Source organism: Sardina pilchardus, chromosome 17, assembly GCF_963854185.1.
Source record: "Sardina pilchardus chromosome 17, fSarPil1.1, whole genome shotgun sequence".
Lineage (NCBI taxonomy): Eukaryota > Metazoa > Chordata > Actinopteri > Clupeiformes > Clupeidae > Sardina > Sardina pilchardus.
Genome location: NC_085010.1, coordinates 27525015 through 27551793, shown reverse-complemented (window position 1 = coordinate 27551793; position 26779 = coordinate 27525015). Strand labels below are relative to the sequence as shown.

General features: G+C 46.5%; 2 protein-coding genes across 4 annotated transcripts; one reads left to right on the top strand and one right to left on the bottom strand.

The window, feature by feature from the left end:
- Nucleotides 1-166: 166 nt before the first annotated feature.
- On the bottom strand, nucleotides 167-16675 carry srr (serine racemase). Of its 3 annotated transcripts, none has more exons than XM_062518082.1 (7): nucleotides 16555-16675; nucleotides 14678-14901; nucleotides 13624-13805; nucleotides 7509-7639; nucleotides 2576-2724; nucleotides 1946-2035; nucleotides 167-1089 (listed from the first exon to the last, which is right to left on the bottom strand). In XM_062518082.1, the coding sequence occupies exons 2-7, from the start codon at nucleotides 14853-14855 to the stop codon at nucleotides 848-850; spliced, it is 972 nt and encodes a 323-aa protein (XP_062374066.1). In that variant the 5' UTR covers nucleotides 14856-14901; nucleotides 16555-16675; the 3' UTR covers nucleotides 167-847. The 3 variants fall into 3 exon arrangements, with proteins under 3 accessions (XP_062374066.1, XP_062374067.1, XP_062374068.1); XM_062518083.1 differs by having other exon boundaries at nucleotides 14678-14905; nucleotides 16555-16674; XM_062518084.1 differs by lacking the exons at nucleotides 14678-14901; nucleotides 16555-16675 and adding an exon at nucleotides 14217-14267.
- On the top strand, nucleotides 16450-25951 carry trmu (tRNA 5-methylaminomethyl-2-thiouridylate methyltransferase). Its single transcript, XM_062518081.1, has 11 exons — nucleotides 16450-16939; nucleotides 17108-17273; nucleotides 17466-17572; nucleotides 17947-18069; nucleotides 19554-19726; nucleotides 20504-20557; nucleotides 21246-21312; nucleotides 22481-22581; nucleotides 22932-23076; nucleotides 24275-24357; nucleotides 24749-25951. The coding sequence occupies exons 1-11, from the start codon at nucleotides 16858-16860 to the stop codon at nucleotides 25163-25165; spliced, it is 1518 nt and encodes a 505-aa protein (XP_062374065.1). The 5' UTR covers nucleotides 16450-16857; the 3' UTR covers nucleotides 25166-25951.
- Nucleotides 25952-26779: the final 828 nt, after the last annotated feature.

Below are 26779 nucleotides of genomic sequence, written 5' to 3'. Positions count from 1 at the left end.
ATGGGCTCCCGTCATGCATGTGAATGGTGGTTATGCATGATGCACCATTAGCCTCAGGTCATCACATCACCTCATGCTTTCACTACACGGCTAACGTGGCCAAACAAATGCACAATAACCACAGTGTATTATAGACAGTTCTTATAGAAAGTACTGATAGAAAGTTGGAGCAAAACAATATTGATGTCAACCGTTAGATTTTTTTTATTTGATATAAATGTGAACAAAAATAACAATGACATTAGGTAAGTAAGGTGAGGACGGCACACTCTGATCTTTGCTACCCCAGAGCTAACTTACAATGCAACTTGCCATAGGCAGCTAGCTTCAATTAACTCCCGGATCTCCTTATATGGGCAAAGATGGCAGCTTTGGATTCCTTTTGTAGGCGAACTTCAGAGGTCTATGGAAATTTGTTGTTTCTGCGGAAGTGAACGGGAACATGAACAGGACGATTTCTTTGCTACACAATCAGGAGGAATACAAGAACCAACCGGAGATGAGAGGAAGCTGTTGCCAGTGTTTTGACTTCATCAGCGCCCTTCATTAGCGCTCTTTCCAGGTGGACATTTCTGTACTATAAATTCTTCATTCTAATATTTTTAAAAAGGCTTGAAATATTTCACTTGATGTGTAAAAATCTAAATTATATGAGAATTTCACTTTTTAAAAAATAAATTACGGAAAAAAATTGCTTTTCCACTATATTCTTATTCACTATATTCTTATTTGAGCTACACCTGTGTTGCTCTCACGAGCTCAGTGATTAAAACAGTTGTGATTGGTCAGTGTTTGAGGTGATGAAGGGAAACGAGGACACGCCCCCTCCCATCACCACCCTACAGCCTCAGTCTGGGAAGTGGACCAGCTCGTCTTTGCCGATGTTCCCTCCGCTCAGGATGACGACGACGGTCTTCCCGGCGATGTCAGGAATGCGTCCGTTGGTGACGGCAGCGAAGGCGGCCGACCCCGAGGGCTCCACGAGCAGTCCGGATCGGTAGAGAGTGGACACGGCGCTCTTGATCTCCTCGTCCGTTATCAGGACCACGTCCTCCACATACCGCCGGCACAGCTCATAGGGTAACGCACCTGTGGAGACACACACACACACACACACACACACCACACACACACACACACACACACACACACACACACACACACACACACACACACACACACACACACACACACACACACACACACACAGGCGCCTGAGAAAACACTCTTGATTTCCTTGTCCGTTATCAGGACGATGTCCTCCACACACACACACACACACACACACAGACAGAGACAGACAGACAGACAGACAGACAGACAGACAGACAGACAGACACAGACACACACACACACACACACACACACCACACCACACAGGTGCCTGAGAAAACACTCTTGATAGTAGTGTATTTTCTTTCCCTTTCTACAACATGTGGTTGAGTACAGGAGACTGTAAGTCTGGCTTGCTGCCGAGAAGGGATGACTGACTCAGCAGGCTATGTATAGATGCTGTAATAGATGAGAATGAGATGTACAGGCAGACATGTAAACCTAAACCTCCCCCTAGTTTGGGGAAGAAGATGTACAGTTGTCTGCTATTTTGAGTGACCACACCAATGTTACAGTCTGTTTGTAAGGCATATAAGCACATTCACAAGTTTCACTCTTGGACTATTGAATAACTATATTTAGACACGACATGATCTCCACTCAGGGGAGCAGTCAGACACACACACATACAGGCCGTCTAAACTATCTGCTCACACACACACACACACAGGCCGTCTAAACTACAGTATCTGCTCACACACACACACAGTTGTTGCCCAACTGTTCTTTGCCCATCACGACTTACATTGTTTACTTTCCATGACTGGTTTACGTTCCATGGCTTATTTGTTTACTCTCTATGACTTGTTTACATCCGATGAATATTGTTTACCTGCAGAGGGAGGAGCTAAGCCGGAGGCGATGCTCTTTGTATCCATGGCAACAGGCTTCTTCTCCTTGAAACTCTTGAACATGGTGCATGCTGGGAGTGGAGAGGAGCAGAACACAAGATGGCCGATCATTAATCAATCAATTATCAATCATCTACGTGTGTGTCTATATATTCACTACACAGCCTGCAGGGGAAGCCCCGTAACCAAGGTTTTTAAGTTCAAAGGTCACACTTTCATCTCGTTCCACTTACACGTCTGTCCTTGTTTCTAATCGTGTGCTCTATCCATCTTTTCTGCATTCCTAACCCCCCTCAGCCTGTACCCCGCCCCCCCCGTATCCCGCCCCCCATATCCCGCTATATTTACCCCCAGCATGTTTTTACCCCCCCCGTCTCTATTGCCCCCCCTAACCTGTATTTACCCCCCCACCATCTATATTGCCTCCCCCAGCCTGTATTTACCCCCTAGCCTGTATTTATTGCCCCCCCAGCCTGTATTTACCCCCTAGCCTGTATTTATTGCCCCCCCCCCCAGCCTGTATTTACCCCCTAGCCTGTATTTATTGCCCCCCCAGCCTGTATTTACCCCCTAGCCTGTATTTATTGCCCCCCCCCCCAGCCTGTATTTACCCCCCTCTGGCTCCACGCCGTAGATCCTGGTGTTGTGGCACCCCGAGAGCTTGAGCGCCACGGCCACTCCAGCCAGCAGGCCCCCCCCTCCACAGCACACCACCACCACGTCAGGCCTCGCCACCGCCTCCAGGATCTCAAAGCCCAGGCTGGAACACACACACACACACACACACACACACACACACACACACACACACACACCACGTCAGGCCTCGCCACCGCCTCCAGGATCTCAAAGCCCAAGCTGGAACACACACACACACACACACACACACACACGTCAGGCCTCGCCACCGCCTCCAGGATCTCAAAGCCCAGGCTGGAACACACACACACACACACACACGTCAGGCCTCGCCACCGCCTCCAGGATCTCAAAGCCCAGGCTGGAACACACACACACACACACACACACACACACACACACACACACACACACACACACACACACACACACACACACACACACACAATGTCAGTCACCATTCAGCGCATTCAGATTTGTTCTGATCTTTCTGGCCGTTCTTTTTGAGGTTTCCTTCAGAAAATATTGTTGTTAAAAAAAAGAAAAGGCTACGTTTTCAGTCCCATTCAGACCTAGCCTGGTCCTGACCATCCCATAATACTACCATTTCATTTCGTATTATGGTCTGGAATTTCTTTGCTCTGAAGCGCTTGCAGGAAGCGGGAAGTAACGCCCAGTTCTGGTTTGAATTGATTGGACAGCTCTCACCCAATCGGCGATAGTTACTCATAACAACATAGCGCAGGCGTTTAACGTCATCGTCACGAGCGCCCTCCCCCTTTCGCCCCCACCAACCCGTCTCTTCGTTTATTGGCTGCTTTCTGGAGGGGGGGCGTTCTGTTACAATTCTACCGAGCAGAATGCTCCACAGAGGAGCACGGCCAGACTCGTAGTGGAGGCAATCCTTGGCCGGAAGTACGTGGATGGCTCGCGAGGCTAATTCAGACCATCATCAGTGCAACCTTCGTCCAACACTTTGCACCTGGGTAGCGCTTTGCACCTGGGTAGCGCTTTGCACCTGGGTAGCGCTTTGCACGTCTTATCACTGGTTAGATTCAAATTGGCATCGAGTGCCGGAGCTCTCTCTTGACTGAGGGACTGATACACTATTGGAACTAATGCTGCATTCCAGACCTCATCCAAACGAGTGGGAGGTGGGACCTACCCTACCTGAAAGGTTCTACCTCCCACTTCAAAGCGTTCCAAGCATTTTGGAGTGGGAGGTTTAGAAAACATGGGTGACCGCCGTAACGTTAGCATACCGTCGTAACGTTAGCATATTAGGCTAGGCTACTTTCGTTACTTTCACAATACGTTGTATTCTTTGTTGACACAATTTTAAGTCATAATATGAAGAACAAGTTCATTACCGTGTCTAAAACAACCCTACCCTAAAGTTTATAGCGTATTCCTTGAAGTTACCTCTCACGGAGCATGTCTCCATGGGCGCCGCCATAATCCTCCCACTTCATTTTGTTGAGGTTGGGGCAGGTTGAGCTCCTACGAGTTCGCAAGTAGGAGCTCCCACTTCGACAGGCATTCCAGTGCATCTTTCGTAGTTGGAGGTAGGATAAATCCCACATCCCACTAGTTTAAATGCTGTCTGGAATGCACCATAAGACTCCCACCAGGCCTGGAGTCGTTAGCACGATAGCCTGTGTGCTCCATACCAGATATATACACTGCCCCCATACCAGATATATACACTGCCCCCATACCAGATAGATGCACTGCCTGTTGCCTCATACCAGGTAGATACACTGCCTCTGCCTCTGCCTGTGCCTGTCCAAGCAAAGGTCACCACCTGGATTTAACTGAGCAAATAGGTACAAGCCTCCCATTTGCTGATCCAATCAGTGATAGGACGTGCAAAGTGCTACTCAGGAGCAAAGCGTTATCGGTTCCATTCAGACCATCATCAGAGAGAAAACAAAAGACGCCCTTTAGGAGTTTTCCTTCAGAAAATGTACGCATGCACACACTCTCAGATCTGTTACAGCATGAGGCTGAAGACAGCATGGGCCAAAACGTGTCTGTCTTTCCTAAACACACACACACACACACACACACACACACACTCTCAGATCTGGTACAGGTGGCATGAGGCTGAAGAGGGCACGGGCCGAAACGTGTCTGTCTTGTGACAAGCTCTCATAGTAATCAAATGGCTTATAGCTTGAGAGTGACTGCACTTTTTTGTTTCATACAGGTTTGTTTCAAACATGAGACCAGGATCTCAAAGCACAGGCTGTAAACACGCACGCACGCACGCACGCACGCACGCACGCACGCACACACACGCACACAGACACACACACACACACGCATGCACACTCTCAGATCTGTTACAGGTGGAAAGAGACCAGGGGCCCGTTGCACAAAAGCAGAATTAAGACATCCGGGATAAGTTACTGAGCCGCGATCACTGAATCCTAAACAAGAGCATACCGGCTGAATTGGTTGCACAAAGACCAATCCAGGATGAGCAGACACGGATTCATCAAGCCAGGTGTAAGTTATTCGGTGTATGTGCGCGTTCTCGTTTCTCCCCCTATAACTCGCGGTTGGAATAAAAAAGACGCGAAAAATAGCGTCTTGCACACAAAGTGAACAACCGCTTTTGATATCTAACAACGAGGTAAAGTTTTACTTTTTTGGATGGGGGATCATGATTATTTCTGTTACATAGCGGGAGTAGGTGTGGCAGATCAACTGAATGCAAATTTACGTATGCACCCACGTGTGAGAGCTTCCTTGTCTCGGCACGCAACGTCATTAAGGAAGCGCTTTGCCACCGCAAAGATGCACAAAGTATCTTAATTTGTCTTAAAAGCCGAATTAGTTGAAAACACCTTCGAAAAATGTCCCCTCCACTTCCAATCAACTACAAGCCTACAGCAGCCTATTCATCAAACATCTGTCAAAAAAGAAGCAAACAACGAGTAGGCTATGTTATTAATTATAAGGCCACCATAATTTAAATGACATCCGGTATTAGGCAGACATTCTGCTGTGTTTTGCGAGTAAATGCATGTAGCAAATAATATATGGAATCTACAGCTCTTTAAAAAAAATCACGTGGAGGTCTCATTTGAATGACAGCTAGCTGAACCAATCAGATAATGTAATTACCATTAGAATCAACTTATCTTGGATGTTAGCCTGGTCAGGAGCAGGCTAGCTCCACAGAATAAATCGCCATGGTAACTTATACCATAACATATCCTGCTGCCCCCTATCCCGCTTTTGTGCAACTGGATCACGGATAAATTGAGCCAGGATAACCAAGATATCCCGGGTTAATCCCTTATCCTAGTTTTGTGCAATAGGCCCCAGGGTAGAACTTAGGAGAATGAGTGTGTTCCTCATTACTTTTCCAGCATGTCATAGATGCTTAGAGCTTGGGAGAGGCCTGTCTGTTTGCCATGTATGCTGTTTTATGCTCTCCGCCTGTGTGTGTGTTTCTGAGGCTGGGGTGTTCTCTGCCTACAGTAAGTGTGTGTGTGGGTGTGGGTGAATGTGTGTGTGTGTGTGTGTGTGTGTGTGTGTGTGTGTGGGTGTGGGTGAATGTGTGTGTGTAGGTGAATGTGTGTGTGTGTGTGTGTGTGTGTGGGTGGGTGGGTGTAACTCAAAACAGCGCCAACGCCCTAGAGCTGGATCCCTAGAATGATGTGGTTGTGGTAATCCTGCAGATTGTACAAATTACAGTGCGACTCGCTCAAAACAACTATGAGACTTCAGTCATCTCAATCTCCCCGAGGGTGTGTATGTGTGTGTGTGTGTGTGTGTGTGCATGTATGTGTTCCTGAGGCAGAGGCTCTCTATGTGTGAGTGTGTGTGTATGTATGTGTGTGTGTGTGTGTGTGTGTATGTGTGTTCCCAAGGTTGAGGCGGAGGCTCTCTATGTGTGTTTGTGTGTGTGTCTGTGTGTTTGTGTGTGTGTGTGTGTGTGTGTGTGTGTGTGTGTGTGCATGTATTCCTGAGATGGAGGCTCTCTCTTTGTGTGTGTGTGTGTGTGTGTGTGTGTGTGTGTGTGTGTATGTGTTCTTGCTACCTTTTTCAAGAGAGCTAACAGGACAGCAAGGTATCGAGGCATGTCTGCATCAAATATGTCTATGAAATGCTGCCTTCTGAGACACCTTCACTTTGCCAAATTCTGGAGGCAGCGTAGATGTATAAAGTTTGCAGCTGGTACCTGGACGACTGCTACGACAGATGACATGTTAGAGAGCTGAAGGCAGCCAGACAGCAGACAGCTGCCTTCCGTTTTGGACAGAACCTTAGTCAACAGAGTGCTTATGACCTCATAATGGCACGAAGACAGGGTGATTATGACCTCATCATGGTATGAAGACAGGGTGATTATGACCTCATCATGGCATGAAGACAGGGTGATTATGACCTCATCATGGCTGTGTTTTTAAAAAGTAAACTCAACAACAAATTATACGAAATGCCTCCATTCCATGCTCCTAAAACAACATTCTGATTGGCTGGAAATGTGCACAGCTTTATCTAAGACAGTTGTAATGTTTGCGTGAGAGAGAGAGATAGACAGACAAACAGAGAGAGAGAGAGAGAGAGAGTGTGTGACTGTTATTTTATCTGTGTGTGTGTTTCTGTGTATGTGTGTGTGTTTGTGTCCATAAGAGTGTAACTGGAGCCATGTGTGAATGACACATTCATCAGTCGTGTGTGTATGTGTGTGTGTGTGTGCGTGTGTGTGTGTGTGTGTGTGTGCGTGCGTGTGTGTGTGTGTGCTTGTTTGATGAAGTGCCAAATGAAAATGAGTATTTCACCCACCCAGTGTCCACTCACCAAAGTGGCTTCTTGTTGGAGTGTAAACAAAGCAATACGGTTTCTCGCCGTAATTAACAGTCTGACTTCACGGCGCTTCGCTGTTACCTGGCATGGCCCGTGATCAGGTCCAAGTCGTCGTAAGAATGCAGGAAGGTCATGTTCTCGTCTCGAACGCAGCGGTTCACCGCCTCTATCATGCCGGAGGTCGGGACACGCTCCACCTCCACGCCGAAACTCTAATAATAATAATAATAATAATAATAATAATAATGCATTTTATTTGCATCACCTTACAAAATTAGCAATAAAACACTGACTCAATCAAACAAACAATTTCAGAAAAAACAGGCAATAAAATAACATTAAAACTAATTGATATACTAAAATACCCTTCTGCATCATTGGCATCCTTAGAACATGTTCTTACACACAAAACGTAACAGAAGCGTTTTTCAAATCTGTGAGACGTGGAAAAGACATGGGATGATATGTAGCGGGACCGCTATCCATCACATCTGCATTCAGGCCGTCACATAATACACTACTCAGACAAAGTTAGGGATATCTGGCTTAGGGTGAAATTCATGGAAAACGTAAAAAGTTCAAGCTACAGTGGTGTTATCATGAAAGTAGGGCATTTAAGTAGAAGCATGTAGCTGTGATTTCCTCATTCCAAACAATTTATTGAAACAAAAGCCAACAGATTTCAGCCGAAAGCCGAAAATCCCTGACTTTTTCTGAGTAGTGCTCATAGACTTTCACAGACACACAGTATTGACTTACAACGCAGATGGAAAAAGTTATGACCCGTTTTTTAAATCACTATGTGTGCTCTCTGTGTGTTGTATTCCACAACGCTTCTGTTCCCAGCTTACGCTTCGTGCCTGTGGATCACTCTCTCGTACTCATCGTCTCGTCCACAGCAACTTACGTAGACCAGCGCTGGAGCAAGTTGGGGTTAAAGCAACACTAAAGAGTTTCAATCATTTGTTCACTGCCGTCTAGTGGATACAGTGATCTTCGGTAGGTGAAGACGGCACACTTTGATCTTTGCTACCCCAGAGCCAACTGTAATGCAACTTGGCATAGGCAGTTAGCTTCAATTAGCTCCCGGATCTCCTTATATGGGCAAAGATGGCAGCTTTGGATCCTTTTTGTAGGCGAACTTCAGAGGACTATGTGGTGCCTGGAATGCAGACATTAAATAAATAAATAATTAAATAAATGAACAATTCCTAAATATTACACCAGGAGAGTCCTCCATGCTATCCTTCTCCTCATCGCCTTGATTACTCTGAGCTAAAAAACGCATGATATTGCTGGCGAGCAGTCATCATTGTCTCGGTCCACTGTGCTGAATCCAACACTCAGACACTCTGACACTCAGTTTGTAGTAGCCTACTCACTGCCAATTCTGACATTTCTGTAGTCTGCAAAGGCAGATCCCCTACATAAAGTCTCCCAGGTCATGGACTTTTGATCTTTACTTTGGCCAGGCCCAACTAGTGGTCCTCTGAAATGAGAGTCAGTTACAGTTACTTGAATGCTAAGATGCACTTAATGACACTGGGATCCACTGATCTTCATCTTACAGCTGGAGTCATCTCTTGCAAATGTGTTAACACAAATGTGTGACAAATGTGTCATTCATTTTCAGTTATGGGCAGTAGCTTCACTACTTGTAGCGAAGCTACTAGCTTAACTACATTTCTCAGTAGCTTGGTGGTAGCGTAGGCCTATAGCTATTTTCTGAAGCAGATAGCTTTTCAATAGCTTAGCCTTATACTGTAGCTGTTTTTGACCATGAAGTGCATTAGCTTTTACAGAAGCTACATTACTCAGATTTTCTATACTAATGCTGGTAGCTTAGCTCACTACATTTTCTATAGCTTGCCCATCACTGTTCGTTTTACACATTTTACAATACTTTACATGATGATTTCATTTGGACAGGGATAGAAGGTTGTTTGAATATTTTCTAAACTTTGGCCACAATATTATATCTGTAGTTATACAGCCTGATGTGCTAGACCTCATGTGGAAAAAATAAATAAGGATAAAATATAAAAAGATCAAATTCAATCAACTAATCAATCAACTGGCTATTGGGTCATTCCACCTCAATTCAACATATTTTAGAGAAACGTTCTGCTTGACCATCTCAGATTTGCTTCAAACTTGTACCATCTAAAGAGTAACCATTTAAACCAGTGCCGGTTCAGACCTCTACGAGGCCCTAATATAAGCAACATCTTGCTAAGGGGCCCTCCTACAGTTTTTTCGTACCTTAAAATAATGTTTCCAAAATCATTTCAGCGGTTCATCAACTCGTCACAGGGTGAACGGCACTTCTGCTTTCACTTCGCAGCCCTCTATCGGCTATAACCGCACTATGTAACTTTACAAGACGGGGTAGTGTGTCTGTAGTTTGATGAAACGAGACATCAGAAACTACAAATTTGACTTGCTTCGATGACGCAATTACATCATACTTTCATAAAATCATGCAACATATTCTACCTTGTCTGTTATTTGCTGGATAAACAAATAGAGTGTGTGTGACAGAGGAAAAGTGCATTTTTCACACAGATCTCTGTTTCATGTTTATGAGCCTCCATGTTCATGCCCCAGTGTAGCGCTGCAGCTGCCTGGCAGCTCTCACTGTTGACTGCAGCAACTCGAGTTAGGAACAACGGGGAAAACTGATTGTTTTCATTTTTTTTGTACTGACTGTATTCAGTGACCTCGAGAAACAGAGATCTATGCGAGAAATCGCCGGAAAGCTCCTTTACGTGGCCTTGTAAGTGTGTGTGTATGTGTGTGTGTGTGTGTGTTTGTATGTGTGTGCGTAGCTCCTTTACGTGGCCTTGCTGCACCGTGGCAGATGAACCCACGACTGTCTGGGTACTGCCTGCTAACCTACACTGTCATAATTCATTTAGCAAAGTGCTGAGGCATAACATCCAAGCCACAGCGCAGAGGAAGCACCTTGTGTTGGGGTGGGAAGTCCCGACTGCATTAATCATTAGTATTGAGGTAGGAGCCACGAGTGCATCAATCATTAGCATGACCGCAGGATAAGGGTGCAAACTAACTGCACATGCGTACGGTACAGCAGCAGCACAGCGGCTCAGAGGAAAGCGCTCCAGGGGGCCGTCAGCACCGCCCAGAAGATCACCGGCTGCCCTCTCCAGTGCTGCCCTCTCCCTCTCCCCACACTGCCCTCTCCCCACACTGCCCTCCCCACACTGCCCTCTCCAGTGCTGCCCTCTCCCTCTCCCCACACTGCCCTCTCCCTACACTGCCCTCCCCACACTGCCCTCTCCAGTGCTGCCCTCTCCCTCTCCCCACACTGCCCTCTCCCTACACTGCCCTCTCCCTACACTGCCCTCTCCCTACACTGCCCTCCCCACACTGCCCTCCCCACACTGCCCTCCCCACACTGCCCTCTCCCCACACTGCCCTCTCCAGCGCTGCCCTCTCCCTACACTGCCCTCTCCCCACACTGCCCTCTCCCTCTCCCCACACTGCCCTCTCCCTACACTGCCCTCCCCACACTGCCCTCCCCACACTGCCCTCTCCCCACTGCCCTCCCCACACTGCCCTCCCCACACTGCCCTCTCCCCACTGCCCTCCCCACACTGCCCTCCCCACACTGCCCTCTCCCCACACTGCCCTCCCCACACTGCCCTCCCCACACTGCCCTCTCCCCACACTGCCCTCCCCACACTGCCCTCTCCCCACACTGCCCTCCCCACACTGCCCTCTCCAGCGCTGCCCTCTCCCCACACTGCCCTCCCTACACTGCCCTCTCCCCACACTGCCCTCTCCCCACACTGCCCTCTCCACACTGCCCTCTCCCTCTCCCCACACTGCCCTCTCCCCACACTGCCCTCTCCACACTGCCCTCTCCCTCTCCCCACACTGCCCTCTCCAGCGCTGCCCTCTCCCTCTCCCTACACTGCCCTCTCCCCACACTGCCCTCTCCCCACACTGCCCTCTCCCCACACTGCCCTCCCCACACTGCCCTCTCCCCACACTGCCCTCCCTACACTGCCCTCTCCCCACACTGCCCTCTCCCCACACTGCCCTCTCCCTCTCCCCACACTGCCCTCCCCACACTGCCCTCCCCACACTGCCCTCTCCCCACACTGCCCTCCCCACACTGCCCTCCCCACACTGCCCTCTCCCCACACTGCCCTCTCCCTCTCCCCACACTGCCCTCCCCACACTGCCCTCCCCACACTGCCCTCTCCCCACACTGCCCTCCCCACACTGCCCTCTCCCTACACTGCCCTCCCCACACTGCCCTCCCTACACTGCCCTCTCCCCACACTGCCCTCTCCCCACACTGCCCTCTCCCTACACTGCCCTCTCCACACTGCCCTCTCCCTCTCCCCACACTGCCCTCCCCACACTGCCCTCTCCCCACACTGCCCTCCCCACACTGCCCTCTCCCCACTGCCCTCCCCACACTGCCCTCCCCACACTGCCCTCTCCCCACACTGCCCTCTCCCCACACTGCCCTCTCCCTACACTGCCCTCTCCCCACACTGCCCTCCCCACACTGCCCTCTCCCCACACTGCCCTCCCTACACTGCCCTCTCCCCACTGCCCTCCCCACACTGCCCTCTCCCTCTCCCCACACTGCCCTCTCCCCACACTGCCCTCTCCCTCTCCCCACACTGCCCTCCCCACACTGCCCTCCCCACACTGCCCTCTCCCCACACTGCCCTCCCCACACTGCCCTCTCCCCACACTGCCCTCCCCACACTGCCCTCTCCCCACACTGCCCTCCCCACACTGCCCTCCCCACACTGCCCTCTCCAGCGCTGCCCTCTCCCCACACTGCCCTCTCCCCACACTGCCCTCTCCCCACACTGCCCTCCCCACACTGCCCTCCCCACACTGCCCTCTCCCTACGCTGCCCTCCCCACACTGCCCTCCCTACACTGCCCTCTCCCCACACTGCCCTCTCCCCACACTGCCCTCCCCACACTGCCCTCTCCAGCGCTGCCCGGTCCCCACACAACAAAACTGCACAGTTTCCGTCGTCTCAACAAAGCCCAGAACATTCTAAAGGACGCCCACTAACCCGGTCACTCCCTGTTTGAACTGCTGCCTTCAGGCAGACCATAGCGATCAATCAACGCAAGGACAAATACAGTAGACTCAAACACAGTTTTTATCCAAGCGCAATAAACACCCCTCAATACTGCAAAGAAATAAGGTGCCATATGGAATCTGTTGTGAATGGATCAGCGCAATAACAGAAAGTATGCATGTTCTGTATGGAGATGTATGTTCATACTGTTTTTATGCAATGACATGTGGGTAATGGGTATGTATTACTTAGTGGTGGGGGAAAAAATCGATTCTGTTCAGTATCGCAATATTTTGTGCACACAATTAAATCGATAGTTGTAGCTCAAAGTATCGCAATACTTAATTATATAATTTAATTATCCATTTTACTTTTATTTGAGTCGAGTTTACTCAGGGTTTACTCTGATCACATTAAATTAGCTTATTACGCTTATAAGGGGGGCACGTGTTGTGGTGTTTCATTGTGCATTCAACAGCAATAATAAATGAAAATGGCTTCACAATCACAACCTGTTATACACGACACTCTACACTACTTTCACATCGAAAAAGGTGGGTGTATTTTGGTTTTCAACAAAAAGTGAATAGTAAGGACCTTGACATGCACCATGCCATTGCAAAGTGAGTTGAACAGTGTAATTTTCCTATTTTTTTTGTAATGACTTAGAATAATATGAGAGACATGAATAGCAATATATCGCAAAATCGAATTGCAATACTTGGTGTATCGCAATATGTTAAGAATCGCAATATTATCGAATTGTGGCCCAAATATCGCAATAGTATCGAATCTTAATTTTGCCAATTCCCACCCCTAGTATTACTGTGTGTGTTTATGTAAGCTGCTAATGCTATTTTATATGTTTCTATTATGTATTCCTTTATAAATATTTTTTATAGACTCATGAATGATGCACTGAGGGGAGAGCACTTTAAATTATGTTGTACATGTGACAATGACAATAAAGACCTATTCAATTCTATATTCTATACTGTAAGTACAAGTCAAATGTTATAAGCTAGCCCAGTCCCTTAGCCACTACACCACCACCCCAAACTGTACATCAATTGAAATGAAGGTCAGCGAGTGGTTACTTGGTCAGCAAGGACTTACTTGGATCAGAACCGATCTGGACACAGGGGCAGTTTCTGGCATCACTACTTTCCCTTTGGACTTGTAGTGCTTTGACGCGAAGGCGAACGACTTCCCATAATTCCCAGCTGACATGGTGACAAAATGGCCGCCTGGAGGTCTTCTGGCAAACTGATTGGCCACTCCTCTTATCTTGAATGAACCTGTCAAGCAAAACTCAGATGTCATTCTGCCCTGTGAAGAAGCAGATACATAGATTCATCACCCACAATATCATGTTTTTTAATCCAATAATGACAAAAATACTGGCCAAGCTACTCAATCAATCAATCAATCAATCAATCAATAAAGTATACCGTATGCACTGGTCCTTAATAAGGCAACCCAGTTGAAAAGACCAGCTATGTAAGAGTGTGCTAAATGTCTGTTTGACATTTTATTGATTCTTGCCAATATAAACACAACAGTTAAAGTTGTTTACAACTTGGGCGTTGTACAAAAGTGTAGTATAAATGCTACAACATAGTAATAATCAATAATCAAACCACCTCAGTGTGCTCGTGTTTAATTGACCCCTGACCCCTAACCCCTAACCCCAACCCTAGTTCACCAACCGGTCCTCTGCATGTTCGCCAGCTTAATGTGAATGTAAACCACCTCAGTGTGCTGGTGTTTAATTGACCCCCTGCGCAGCGCAGTTTGAATGAAGTTTCTACGTTAAACCGTTGAAGCTGAATTAGACGCACAAAAAGCGTTAGAAGAATAATATCAGAACCTATAATAAGGCCCCGGCAGTGGCGCAACTGGCTGGGGCACCTGCACCGTACGCCGGCGACCCGGGTTCGATTCCCGCCCCGTGGTCCTTTCCGGATCCCACCCCGACTCTCTCTCCCACTCACTTCCTGTCATTCTCTCTACTGTCCTGTCCATTAAAGGCATAAAAAGCCCAAAAAAATAATCTTTAAAAAAAAAAAAAAGAACCTATAATAATAATAAGATGATATCGGATAACAGTGTGCTCGTGTTTAATTGACCCCTAACCCCTGACCCCTGACCCCAACCCTAGTTCACCAACCGGTCCTCTGCATGTTCTCCAGCTTGATGTGAATGTTGCATGCTGGGCCATGGAGCGGCAGCGCGGTCTGGCTCCACGGGATCATGGGTGTGTGTATCACGCCCAGCGGACTCGAGCGCACCGTCTCCCGAGCCTCCTGCAGCATCTCCAGCGTGACGCCGTCGCACAGGTCCGCCATCTTGTCTGTCACACCGGAGGAGAGGGAACAGGAAGGGGCGGGGCTCCTGTCTGTCACACAAGAGCAGAGGGAACAGGAAAGGGCGGGCTTTAACGGTGCTATATGCAAAACAATGGGTGCCTCTCATTTGTGTTTTATAGATCCTCCCTTCCTTCCTCAGTCCTTATTCACACTGATCTAGATAAAGAATGATGGATCGGCTACAATGTAACACAACACCCAGCAGGGTCCCCTACAGACTTGAGAGTCTGCTGGGGTTGCCATGGAGAGTTTACGTAGAGGATTTTAAAAAAGGCTTTCAAAAGGACTTTGTCATTAATGTGCCAAGTCCATGCCAATTCAGGCCTCTAATAGTTTTTATTGTTTTAATTGTCTCTACTAGGCCTAGTTAAAACAAATAAGTTATTCAATTTCAGAGGATCTCTTTATGGCGTTTAAGGCCAATCAAACTGTAGCCATCCTGAAATCCCCCTTAAAAATCCCCAGGAGTCTGGCAGGTGTTTTTTTGGTAGCCCGGAGGCCTCTGGTAGCCTGAAATTAATTTCCAATATATCTACTCCAGAAGGCAAAAAACAAACAAACAAACAAGCAAAAATGTGTATTTACCAAAAGCACAAACTGCAATATCAAAAAAGAATTCATTAGATCATCTGTCAATGCACTGATTTCAAAAGGGATTGATTACGCATGACTCATGACGAAGTCCACAGACTTTTGGTGATGTTTACGTATTTAAGTATAAATAAAGTTGTGATTAATTGTAAACTCAAATTCCTGTTGAGATGTACAGTAGATACTATGTTAAGCTACAAGTGAACCTACTGTATGGCCTACATTTTGGACGTCATGTGCTCAAACCAGGCTAACTGGTGACATATGGTGCACTCTTTTGAATGGAATCCTTGTGTTGAGCAGTGGAATTGGAATGTTTGAAAGAGGAACTTTTGAGGAAATCTGTGAGTTTTTATGCAGTCTTGTGATGTAAACTAGCCTAGAAGGACTATTTTTAAATAGGCCTACATCAACAGGCTCATCGTAGGCCTACTTCATGCTTCACTGCACATCTTCACACAGCGCTTGTGCATCACATACAGTTTTGTCCAGCGCTGCACGAAGTGTAGCCTAATGAGTTAATTGACACAGCATCTTAATTAGAAATCTCAGTCACCAGTTATGGCTATTGCTGAAGATCTCATCTCGTGAACACTCCAATACACTGAATAAAGACCCCAGTTGTGTGTGGTGCCATTTATAATCAGTAACCATTTAGTGACCTTTGATGTTCTTAGCCCAATAGTACTCTGGAACCAAACACAAATTAGGATACTGATATGCTTCCAAGGACAACAATCATGACGGTCGACGTTTTCATCTTAATATTAGACTAATAGGCCAAGTAGGGCCTATCACAAAAGGCGACCGATTGATGGAACTTCATTTAACTTTTTTCACAACTTCTGATAGGATGTTGTGGAAGTTTGGTAGCGATTGTAAAGGTAGTTTTCGACACAATTTTAGCCTTGAGCAAACGTTCAGTAAGCCAAATTTCACACAAACTTCACAAAAAAAACTGATAACCCCCGTTTATTCCTAGCCTACTACTCCAACAGGTCTAAAAAAAAGAGCCTTACGGACAGAGGGAAAATACATATTCTTCTAGTGTCACTTCGTTATTATTTTGTTTAACAGTAGCACTTACGTCGTTTACAAGCTTATAGGTTTAATAGCCACCGATGCTTTTCATAACTGACCAAAGGCAAAGGAGATGACCACCACGAGGCAAGCACGAAGATGTTTACAGAGATGTCAAACCAACACCGGAAACAAAAAAGGAAATGTGGTGCCTGGAATGCAGACATTGTTTCACTCCGGACGATATTGTTTGTCGGACATGAAACATGGCTGCGTCCGTGAGACAACGCGAGCTTGACTCTGCCAAGTTATCTAAATAAAGTTTTTTTGAGTATATTCTTTACTAGGTATTATTTATATTGTATGTATCATGGGCGTCGTAAAGCATGTCGTGTGTGCCATGTCAGGTGGTGTCGACAGTTCAGTCTCGGCGTTATTGCTTAAACGTAGAGGTAGGCTCCACAGATTCCCTTCTCTCCTCTCTCTTCCCCTCTCCCCACTGTAATTCGTTTATTTCTCCGTATCTACCTCGATGCAGTTGTTTAGTCTTAGGTATGACGACTCAAATACAAAACATTGTCATGTATACGCTTGTCACTGTTTGAACGTCGCCCCCGTAGGTTACAATGTCACAGGAGTGTTCATGAAAAATTGGGACTCGTTGGACGAGAAGGGGGTGTGCACAACGGAACAGGACTGCGAGGACGCATACAAAGTGTGCAGACGGCTAGACATACCCTTCCACCAAGTGTCATATGTCAAAGAATACTGGCACGAAGTCTTTAGGTAGTCACTGTGGAATCTCACTTGTGTCAACTCAACTGTACACAATAAACTCTGGCTTGAAATTCATATTTAGATAGATCTGTATTGATCCCCAAGGGGAAATTCAAGTTTCATATGAGAAGGGTAGGCCTATTTGTATGCAAAACGTAGGATTAAACTGTCTCTAATCAAGTTTCTTTCTGGTCCATTTAGTAATCTTTTGAAAGAATACCAACGGGGAAGGACGCCAAACCCAGACATAATATGCAATAAGTACATCAAGTTCAAACACTTCTATCAGTATGCCCTTGATTCACTGGGTAAGTAAGATCCCACTCAAGCTGAGCATCTATGCAGCTGATGTGTTATATTCTGTGGCACACTCAGTTCCTTGTAAAGATAAGAGCAACTAAAGTCCTAGAATCTTTTAACTTTGCTTAGACTCTGGGGTGTTACACAAGCTGAAAACAGTCTGGGGTTATTGATGCCATTTGTTGTAGGCTGCATGCCTAGTAGGCCTATGCTTCAAATTGAGTTCTAATTGCGTTAGTGTGTTTATTTCAATATGTTTCAAATCGAGTTATAATTTATAGTGGGTTAGTGTGTGAAGCAAAGGTTCTGAGTGATGTCTGTGGTGTGCCTGTGTTTGTCACGGTCCTCACACGGGAACACGCACCTGTTGTTTTGGAAACAGGTGCCGATGCCATGGCAACGGGTCACTATGCAAGAACCTCTCTGGAGGACGAAGACGTCTTTCACCAGAGGCACGTTCCGCCTCCTCAGACACTGTTCCGAGACCGCTTTGAGATCCGGAACCGTAAGTGTGCGAAATCCCCCCCCCCCCCCACAGGCAACTCTACTCTACATGAAGCATAGGCCCCTTCTCAACCTCTCTCCTCGATCGTCGATGCTCGGTCCTGCAGGCCCATTCCCACTGATCTATAAACAACACTGGATAGACTATCCCATTGTTGCCGCCCCATCATTCTTTATCTAGATCAGTGGGAACGAGGACCGAGGAAGAAAGGGAGGATAGATAAAAAGACGAACTAGAAAAGCACACAGAGAGCGCAGACCTCCGTCTGCATTGTTCTTCCTAGGTTGTCACACATTTTAACCTAAACTATTCAGATCGCCACCACGTGGCCATGCCATGCCATTACACCGCTGAGCGAAAAACATAAACGGCTCCGGAATCCCGATGGTGATACGGATCACTCCCAAAATGTAATCGTTTCTTCCTTGGGTCATTTCTGGCCTTCCCTGATAATGATCTTATCTTGTGTAATGGAAGGGAAGGGAGGATAGATAAAAAGACGAGTGAGAGAGGCCCATAGTGTAATGGAAGGGAAAGGAGGATAGATAAAAAGACGAGTGAGAGAGGCCCATCGTGTAATGGAAGGGAAAGGAGGATAGATAAAAAGACGAGTGAGAGAGGCCCATAGTGCAATGGAAGGGAAAGGAGGATAGATAAAAAGACGAGTGAGAGAGGCCCATAGTGTAATGGAAGGGAAAGGAGGATAGATAAAAAGACGAGTGAGAGAGGCCCATAGTGCAATGGAAGGGAAAGGAGGATAGATAAAAAGACGAGTGAGAGAGGCCCATAGTGCAATGGGAGGGAAAGGAGGATAGATAAAAAGACGAGTGAGAGAGGCCCATAGTGCAATGGGAGGGAAGGGAGGATAGATAAGGAGACGAGTGAGAGAGGCCCATAGTGTAATGGGAGGTCAGGCTGCCACAGGCCACTGAAATGTTCAACCCCAGGAGGAAGAACCTGGTTGATGCGCTATGTTGTATATCATATCATCACGTTACCATTCTGGATGTTGTTAAGACAGTCCACAGGTGTCATCCTTGTGTCAAAAGGTAATCCATTTAGTATAGCAACAAGTCCATCAGTTCCACAAGCAATAAAACGGCTTGGCAAACGCACTGGTAGAGGTGGACGGTAGAGTAACGGTAGAGTGGTCAAAAACCTTTTGTCCTTCCCAGGTCAGCAACACCCCTAATCACAAAAGTAGGCTTCCTCCCTATATACCTGAGGCACTTTCACAGATTCATAGCGACACCTTGTGTATGAAGAGGACATTACATCTTGGTTGCTGCAACATATCTTCCTGCTACAGATAGTTTAGTCACATTTTAATTTTCTGGTCCTACATCTCCTTTCGAGGACTCTGACCTTCAAAGGACACTTAAATGAAGTGTCGTCGTGCTCCCTTGTGTTCAGTAGGTGATGGTGAGAGTGACATGTTCATTGGTTTGTGCCTTTTTGTTTTGTTTCTCTCGTCGTCGTGGCAGCCGTGAGACTGTTCCAGGGAGCCGATCGCATTAAGGACCAGACGTTCTTCCTCAGTCAGGTATCCCAGGATGCGTTGCGACGGACGATCTTCCCGTTGGCAGGTCTCACCAAGGACTTTGTGAAGAAGATGGCCGCTGAGGCTGGCTTTGACCATGTGCTAAAGAAGAAAGAGGTATTGGCACTTGTCCTTGTGCACTAACATATCCATGCGTACTTACATTAGAGGTATTGGCACCTGGTCATGTGCACTAACATATCCATGCATGCTTACATTTCATCATCAGCTCTCCTCCTCCTTCCTCCTCCTTCCTCCACTAGCTCTGTCGTTACTCCTGACTGTACTAATACTTAGACTCATGTACTCAATCCTCTGGTATTAATACTTAGACTCCTGTACTCAATCCTCTGGTACTAGTACTTAGACTCCTGCACTCTCAATCCTCTGGTACTAGTACTTAGACTCCTGTACTCAATCCTCTGGTATTAATACTTAGACTCATGTACTCAATCCTCTGGTATTAATACTTAGACTCCTGTACTCAATCCTCTGGTACTAGTACTTAGACTCCTGCACTCTCAATCCTCTGGTACTAGTACTTAGACTCCTGTACTCAATCCTCTGGTATTAATACTTAGACTCCTGCACTCTCAATCCTCTGGTATTAATACTTAGACTCCTGTACTCAATCCTCTGGTACTAGTACTTAGACTCATGTACTCAATCCTCTGGTACTAATACTTAGACTCCTGTTCTCAATCCGTCATTACTCCTTTGCATTGTAGCTTAATCGTTATTCTTCATTTTGTAAGTTGCTTTGGATAAAGTTTGCTAAATGATAAACATAAACATGTACATTCTAAATGTAAACGTGTACATTCTAAATATAAACATGTAAATTCTAAATGTAAACGTGTACATTCTAAATGTAAACGTTTCCTCTCTCTGCAGAGCATGGGGATCTGTTTCATTGGGGAGAGGAACTTTGAGGATTTCATCCTGCAGGTTTGGCACATAAACTCTTCTGCTATAACTGCTCTTCTGTTTGCCACATAACTGCTCTTCTGTTTGGCACATAACTGCTTATCTGTCAGTTCCCCCTTTTAACTCACATGAGGGCTCTTCTCAGTGGGCTGTCAGCCAGTGTCTTACTCGCTCGGCTCCGTGGGTCTCACTATCTCACCAACTCTCCCTTAAACTTGACCTCTACTGTAGTTCCACTGGGGTCTCCCCATCTAACCAACCAGCCAGGAAGACCTGGCAATGGATTAAAGTGACCAAATATCCCGAACATATCCTATATTATTATTGATCATTTTAATTCTGAATCAGCGCTTGAGGGAATTGGGCCTGGGAAGTCCTTGAATGGGATGTTTCAGAAAGTGTGGACTGCTGGGAACCCTGTCAGGTATTTTCAAGCAGTGGTCTGCAGCCCCCTGGTGTTCTTTGAAGGCATTGCAGGTGGTTCCAGTTCTTAAGTGGCTTTTTCAAGTGCCTCTACTGGAGTTTCTAGTTTTCTGCCAATTTTGTACTTTCACTCTCCTAGCAGCTATACTTTCAGACCTCACCGACCTCTTTTTTAATATTAATACTTTTAGATCACATACTGTCTTTAAAAAAGTTGTTTGTCTCACTGGTCCTCCTTATATGTATTCACCACTCCTCCTCTTCCTCCTCCTCTTGTGTCTTCCAGTACCTTGAGCCCAAGCCTGGCAATTTCGTCTCCATAGAAACGGGGAAGGCCATGGGAACACACAAGGGTAAGATGGGCTTCTCCGCGTCTGCAGGGGGTTGGTGACATGTCTCACAGACGTGCCTAGTGTTCACCAGAGGAACTGCACCTGAGGAACTGATAGACCCTATACATTACCAGTGATAGCACCCATAGACCCTATGCATTACCACTGCACCACTGATAGACCCTATAGACCCTATGCATTAACACTGATAGACCCTATGCATTAACACTGATAGACCCTATGCATTACCACTGATAGACCCTATACATTACCACTGATAGACCCTATGCATTACCACTGATAGACCCTATGCATTACCACTGTACCACTGATATCACCTACTGTATGCATTACCACTGATAGCAGCACCTGCTGTTTACATTAAAACAGCACTTTTCTCTCCACTGGTATGGATGTCTGCTGAGGTATATCACTCCTCGTGAGTTTGCATTTGTTTGGGAACCCACCGTTGCCTGTTGATTAGGACTAGGATTGGAGTGTGTGTGTGTGTGTGTGTGTGTGTGTGTGTGTGTGTGTGTGTGTGTGTGTGTGTGTGTGTGTGTGTGTGTGTGTGTGTGTGTGTGTGTGTGTGTGTGTGTGTGTGTTAAGCGAATAAGCGTGCTTTGGGAGTGCCACAATTTGGTGCTACAATTTAAAGCTGCCCCTCTCAGACAGGGAGGGCTGAACTAGCTGGTGTCGGAGATGCCAATGGGGTGTTAGTGTCATGAGTGTCATACATGTCCCTGGAGATCAGTCACGTGTGGTTCTATTATGAGTGTCCTACTGTATATGTATTTGGATATCAGTAACGTATGGATCTAATAATTGGTCAATCTCTCTGTCCTCCTCCTCTCCTTTCCTCTCGTCTACTCCTCTTCTCTCCTCTTCTTTCCTCTCCTCTTCTCTTCTATCCTCTCCACCCCTCTCCTCTCCTCTCCTTTCCTCTCCTCTCCACTCCTCCTCTCCTTTCCTCTCCTCGCCACCTCTCCTCTCCTTTCCTTTCCTCTCCTCTCCTTTCCTCTCCTCTCCACCCCTCTCCTCTTCTCTTCTATCCTCTCCTTTCCTCTCCTCTCCACTCCTCTCCTTTCCTCTCCTCTCCTCTCCACTCCTCTTCTTTCCTCTCCTCTCCTCCTCTCCTCTCCACCCCTCTCCTCTCCTCCTCTCCTCTCCTCTCCTTTCCTCTCCACAGGCTGGTTCACATTCACACTTGGCCAGAGGGCCCGGATAGGTGGCCAGAGAGATGCCTGGTTTGTGGTGGACAAAGACATCACCACCAGCGACGTATATGTGGTAGCTTGGACATTTCAGCTCTCTTCTCTCTCTCCCTCTCTCTCTCTTTCTCTCTCTCTCTCTCTCTCTCCCTCTCTATTATGTGCCTCCCCTCTATGTGTGTGTATATAAACACACACACACACACACACACACACACACACACACACACTTTTCATCTCTCCTTGTCTTTATCCCTCTCTCTCACCTTGCCCCTCACTCTCTTTGATGTCCTGTGAGAAGTCTTCAGTTCCATATGTGCACGTATCTAATGACGGCATACACCATAGCTGCACTGCACTGTAATTGCTCTGGGATGAAAGCTTCTGATGAACGTCTAAGTGTCATTTGTTTATTTTTATTGTTGCTAGGCACCCACCACGAACCACCCAGCACTTCTGAGAGACACGCTGCGCACCGATCGGTTCCACTGGATCGCCGAGGAACCGCCGGCCGAACTCGTCAGGACTAAAATGATGGAATGCCGGTTCCGTTTCCAGCACCAGATGCCACTGAGTCAGTACCAGCACCAGCACCAGCACCAGCACCAGTACCAGCACCAGTACCAGTACCAGCACCAGTACCAGTACCAGTACCAGTATCAGTATTAAAATAGGAATCCGGCCATCAGGGTTGATTTTATTATCTCTGCCTGAAATGATCAAATACATTCAAAGACACTATAGAGAATAGCCTTTCTTGACATTGCACATGGCCGAGCTCAAGCCTGAATTCAGGCACCACGCCTGAACTCAATCAGGCCTGGGCCATTTGTCACATAGATCTCCGTTTCTCAAGGTCACCGAGTACTGTTGGCCAGAAAAATAAGGAAAGCAACTGTTTTTAGCCTAGCTTGAGCTGGTGCAGCTAACAGCTAAAGTAGCCAAGCAGCTGCAGCGCTACACTCTGAGGGCAAGAACAAGGCTCATAAACATGCTCCCAGTAGCACTGTAGCTGCCTGGGAGCTCTAAATGCAGCAACTCAAGCTACACTTCACTTACCATCACCCAACAGCAGAGGGCGATATGCTACGCTTCACTTACCATCACCCAACAGCAGAGGGCGATATGATGAAGTCAGCAATACACAGTGAACAGAACTCCCATTCAAGATGCATTTCAATGGTCTTTTTCTTTGGAGGAATCTTACATTACATTACATTACATTACATTACATTACATTACATTTAATCTGGCCGACGCTTTTTTTTGCGCAGTGGTGGTCAGTGAGTTGCAGCCCTGAAGTGTGTGTTGTCCCTTTCCAGCTCCGTGCACGGTGACACTCACCTGTGTGTGTGTGTGTGTGTGTGTGTGTGTGTGTGTGTGTGTGTGTGTGAGAGAGTGTGTCTGTGTGTGTGCATGAGTGTGTCTGTGTGTGTGTCACCATAACAATGTTATCAGAGGGCTGCAGATGGGGGGGGGGCTGCAGAAAAAGGTGGCAAAAAGACAAAAAGACCAAAATTCTGTTCTGTCTCAGCTATCATTGGTAGTAGGCAAATATGGAGACGAAGATGCTTTGTTTATCCTTGAATCTTGAATGCTACATTAATAAGTGTGTAAGCCTAGTAGATCTGTCACCATGTCATTGACTTTTCCCACAGTGTTTGGATCTTGTATCATTTGCTTGTCTTCTGGGTCCAAATAAAAGTAATCAAATGTGTGTGTGTGTGTGTGTGTGTGTGTGTGTGTGTGTGTGTGTGTGTGTCCCTTTCCAGCTCCGTGCACGGTGACACTCAATCAGGACGGGAGTGTGTGGGTCATGACTGCACAGCCTCTGAGAGCACTAACACCTGGACAGGTAGAGGAACCGTATACACACTCACATACAGACACACATACTCTCTCACACACACACACACACGAAAATGTATAGATATTCACCCTCATTAATCCCCATTTTTTAATACGTATATGTATATATGCGTGTGTGTGTGTGTGTGTGTGTGTGTGTGTGTGTGTGAGTAGTTTGCGGTGCTGTATAAGGGCGATGAGTGCCTGGGCAGTGGGAAGATCATGAGTATATATATGTATATTAATGTGTGTGTGTGTGTGTGTGTGTGTGTGTGTGTGTGTGTGAGTAGTTTGCGGTGCTGTATAAGGGCGATGAGTACCTGGGCAGTGGGAAGATCATGAGTATATATATGTATATTAATGTGTGTGTGTGTGTGTGTGTGTGTGTGTGTGAGTAGTTTGCGGTGCTGTATAAGGGCGATGAGTGCCTGGGCAGTGGGAAGATCATGAGTTTGGGGCCCAGTGAGTTCACTCTGCAGCAGGGACGCCAGCGACTCGCAGCCCAGGCCCTCGTACGGAACACCGCCGCCGCCGCCGCGACACCACCGGATACGCCCGCCAACCAGAACACCACCGCCCCGACACTATCGGATACGCCCGCCAACCAGAACACCACCGCCCCGACCCAAATGGACCCGCCCCCTCAGAACAGCACCACCCAAATGGACCCACACACACAGGACAGCACCACCCAAACGGACCCTCTTACCAGAACCAGCAGCACTCAGACCCAAACGGACCCGCTCACTAGAACCAGCAGCAGCCAAACGCAGACCAGTACACCAGGAGAGGGGGAGAGGAAGGGCACAGACTGAGAGAGAGAGAGAGAGAGAGAGAGAGAGAGAGAGTGTGTGTGTGAGTGTGTGTTTGAGAGAGAGTGAACGAGTGAAGGTGTGGGTGTGTGAGAATATTAAATATTAAATATTTAAGGAATATTAACTATTCTAAAAAGAGAAGTAAAAGTCTGTGTGTGTGTGAGAGAGAGAGAGACAAAGAGTGAACGAGGGAATGTGATAGAGAGTGGGTGTGGGTGAGTGAAAGAATATTTAATATTCTTAAAAGAGAAGTGTGTCTGTGTATGTGTGTTTGAGAGTGTGCGCGTGTGTGTGTGTGTGAGAGAGAGAGAGAGACACAGTGTAATATGCAAGTAATAAATCCATCACTGGAAAGGATAACTTACCTCCCGAATCTCAGCGTTCCTTGCCGAGGGACCTCCCCCATAACTGTGTGTTGTGTTTAACTCCATACCCTCGCCAAGTGGACCGGGTTCCCTGAGCAGAACCGGGCCAGTCTAGAACAGTGTTGCAAACTCTGGGAATGCAGAGAACAAGGGACCGTTGGAACACCTGGGAATTGTCTTGCATTGTCCTCTGCATGTGTCTTGTTTTCCGATGTGTAGAATGGGCGGTGTGCTTTGGACTTACTTCTGGAATACTTCTCAAATCTTTTGGGTGAATTACTGTGTGGAGACAGTGCCTTTTCAGTGTGTTATTGCTAGTAGACGAGGAGACGTGGTGTTTTAAGATGTGATTTTTAGCTCCAATGTGAAACTGTAGGGCACATCATGTACCTCACACTCAACGGCGATGAGAGATTAAACTCCTTTCAGTGTGTAATAGTGGCCTCACTCAGTCATTATTGTTCTAAATATTAGCGGCCTTACTCAGTCATTATTGTTCTAAATATTAGCGCCCTTACTCAGTCATTATTGTTCTAAATATTAGAGGCCTCGGTCATTATTGTTCTAAATATTAGCGGCCTCAGTCATCATTGTTCTAAATATGTGGATTTGTTTTATGTCACTGAAGCAAAAGGGTGAAGGAATCAGGGTGACGCTTTTAACAAAAAAAAGCCTTTTAAAGAAATGATCAGGATGTCTGGAGTTGACAGCTATGCCCCTTACCTTCAATTATTTTGGTAATGGTGTCTCAAATGTATGCCCCCAAAACAATCTGCAATTAAAAGAAGGTTGTTGGGGTGCTATATGGAACTGTGCAGGCTTTAAAGAACCCTTAGTGGTTCCTGTGATCTACTCTTCAAAATGGTTTAAAGAACCATGTAGGGGTGTCTCATATAAGCATGTAGTAGAACCATTTTTGGTTCTATATAGCACCTTTTTGGTTCTGCACACTGCGTTCCAAATTATTATGCTCAGATTTTCCTAAATAGTTGATGCAAAAGCCAGTCAGTCTAATTTTAAAGTCATCAACCGTTAGAGAATAATTCAAAGTTTATTGAACAAATCTCCCAATGATAGCAGTATTTAAAAATAAATAAATAAATAAAAAACTCAAAAAGCACTGTTCCAAATTATGCACAACAGAGTTTCAAGACATTGTATAGGTTATAAAGAGCTAAAAATGGTAATTTGTTGAATTTGCAGCATTGCAGAGGTGATATAAATTAAATCAGAAGTTATTTAAATCAAA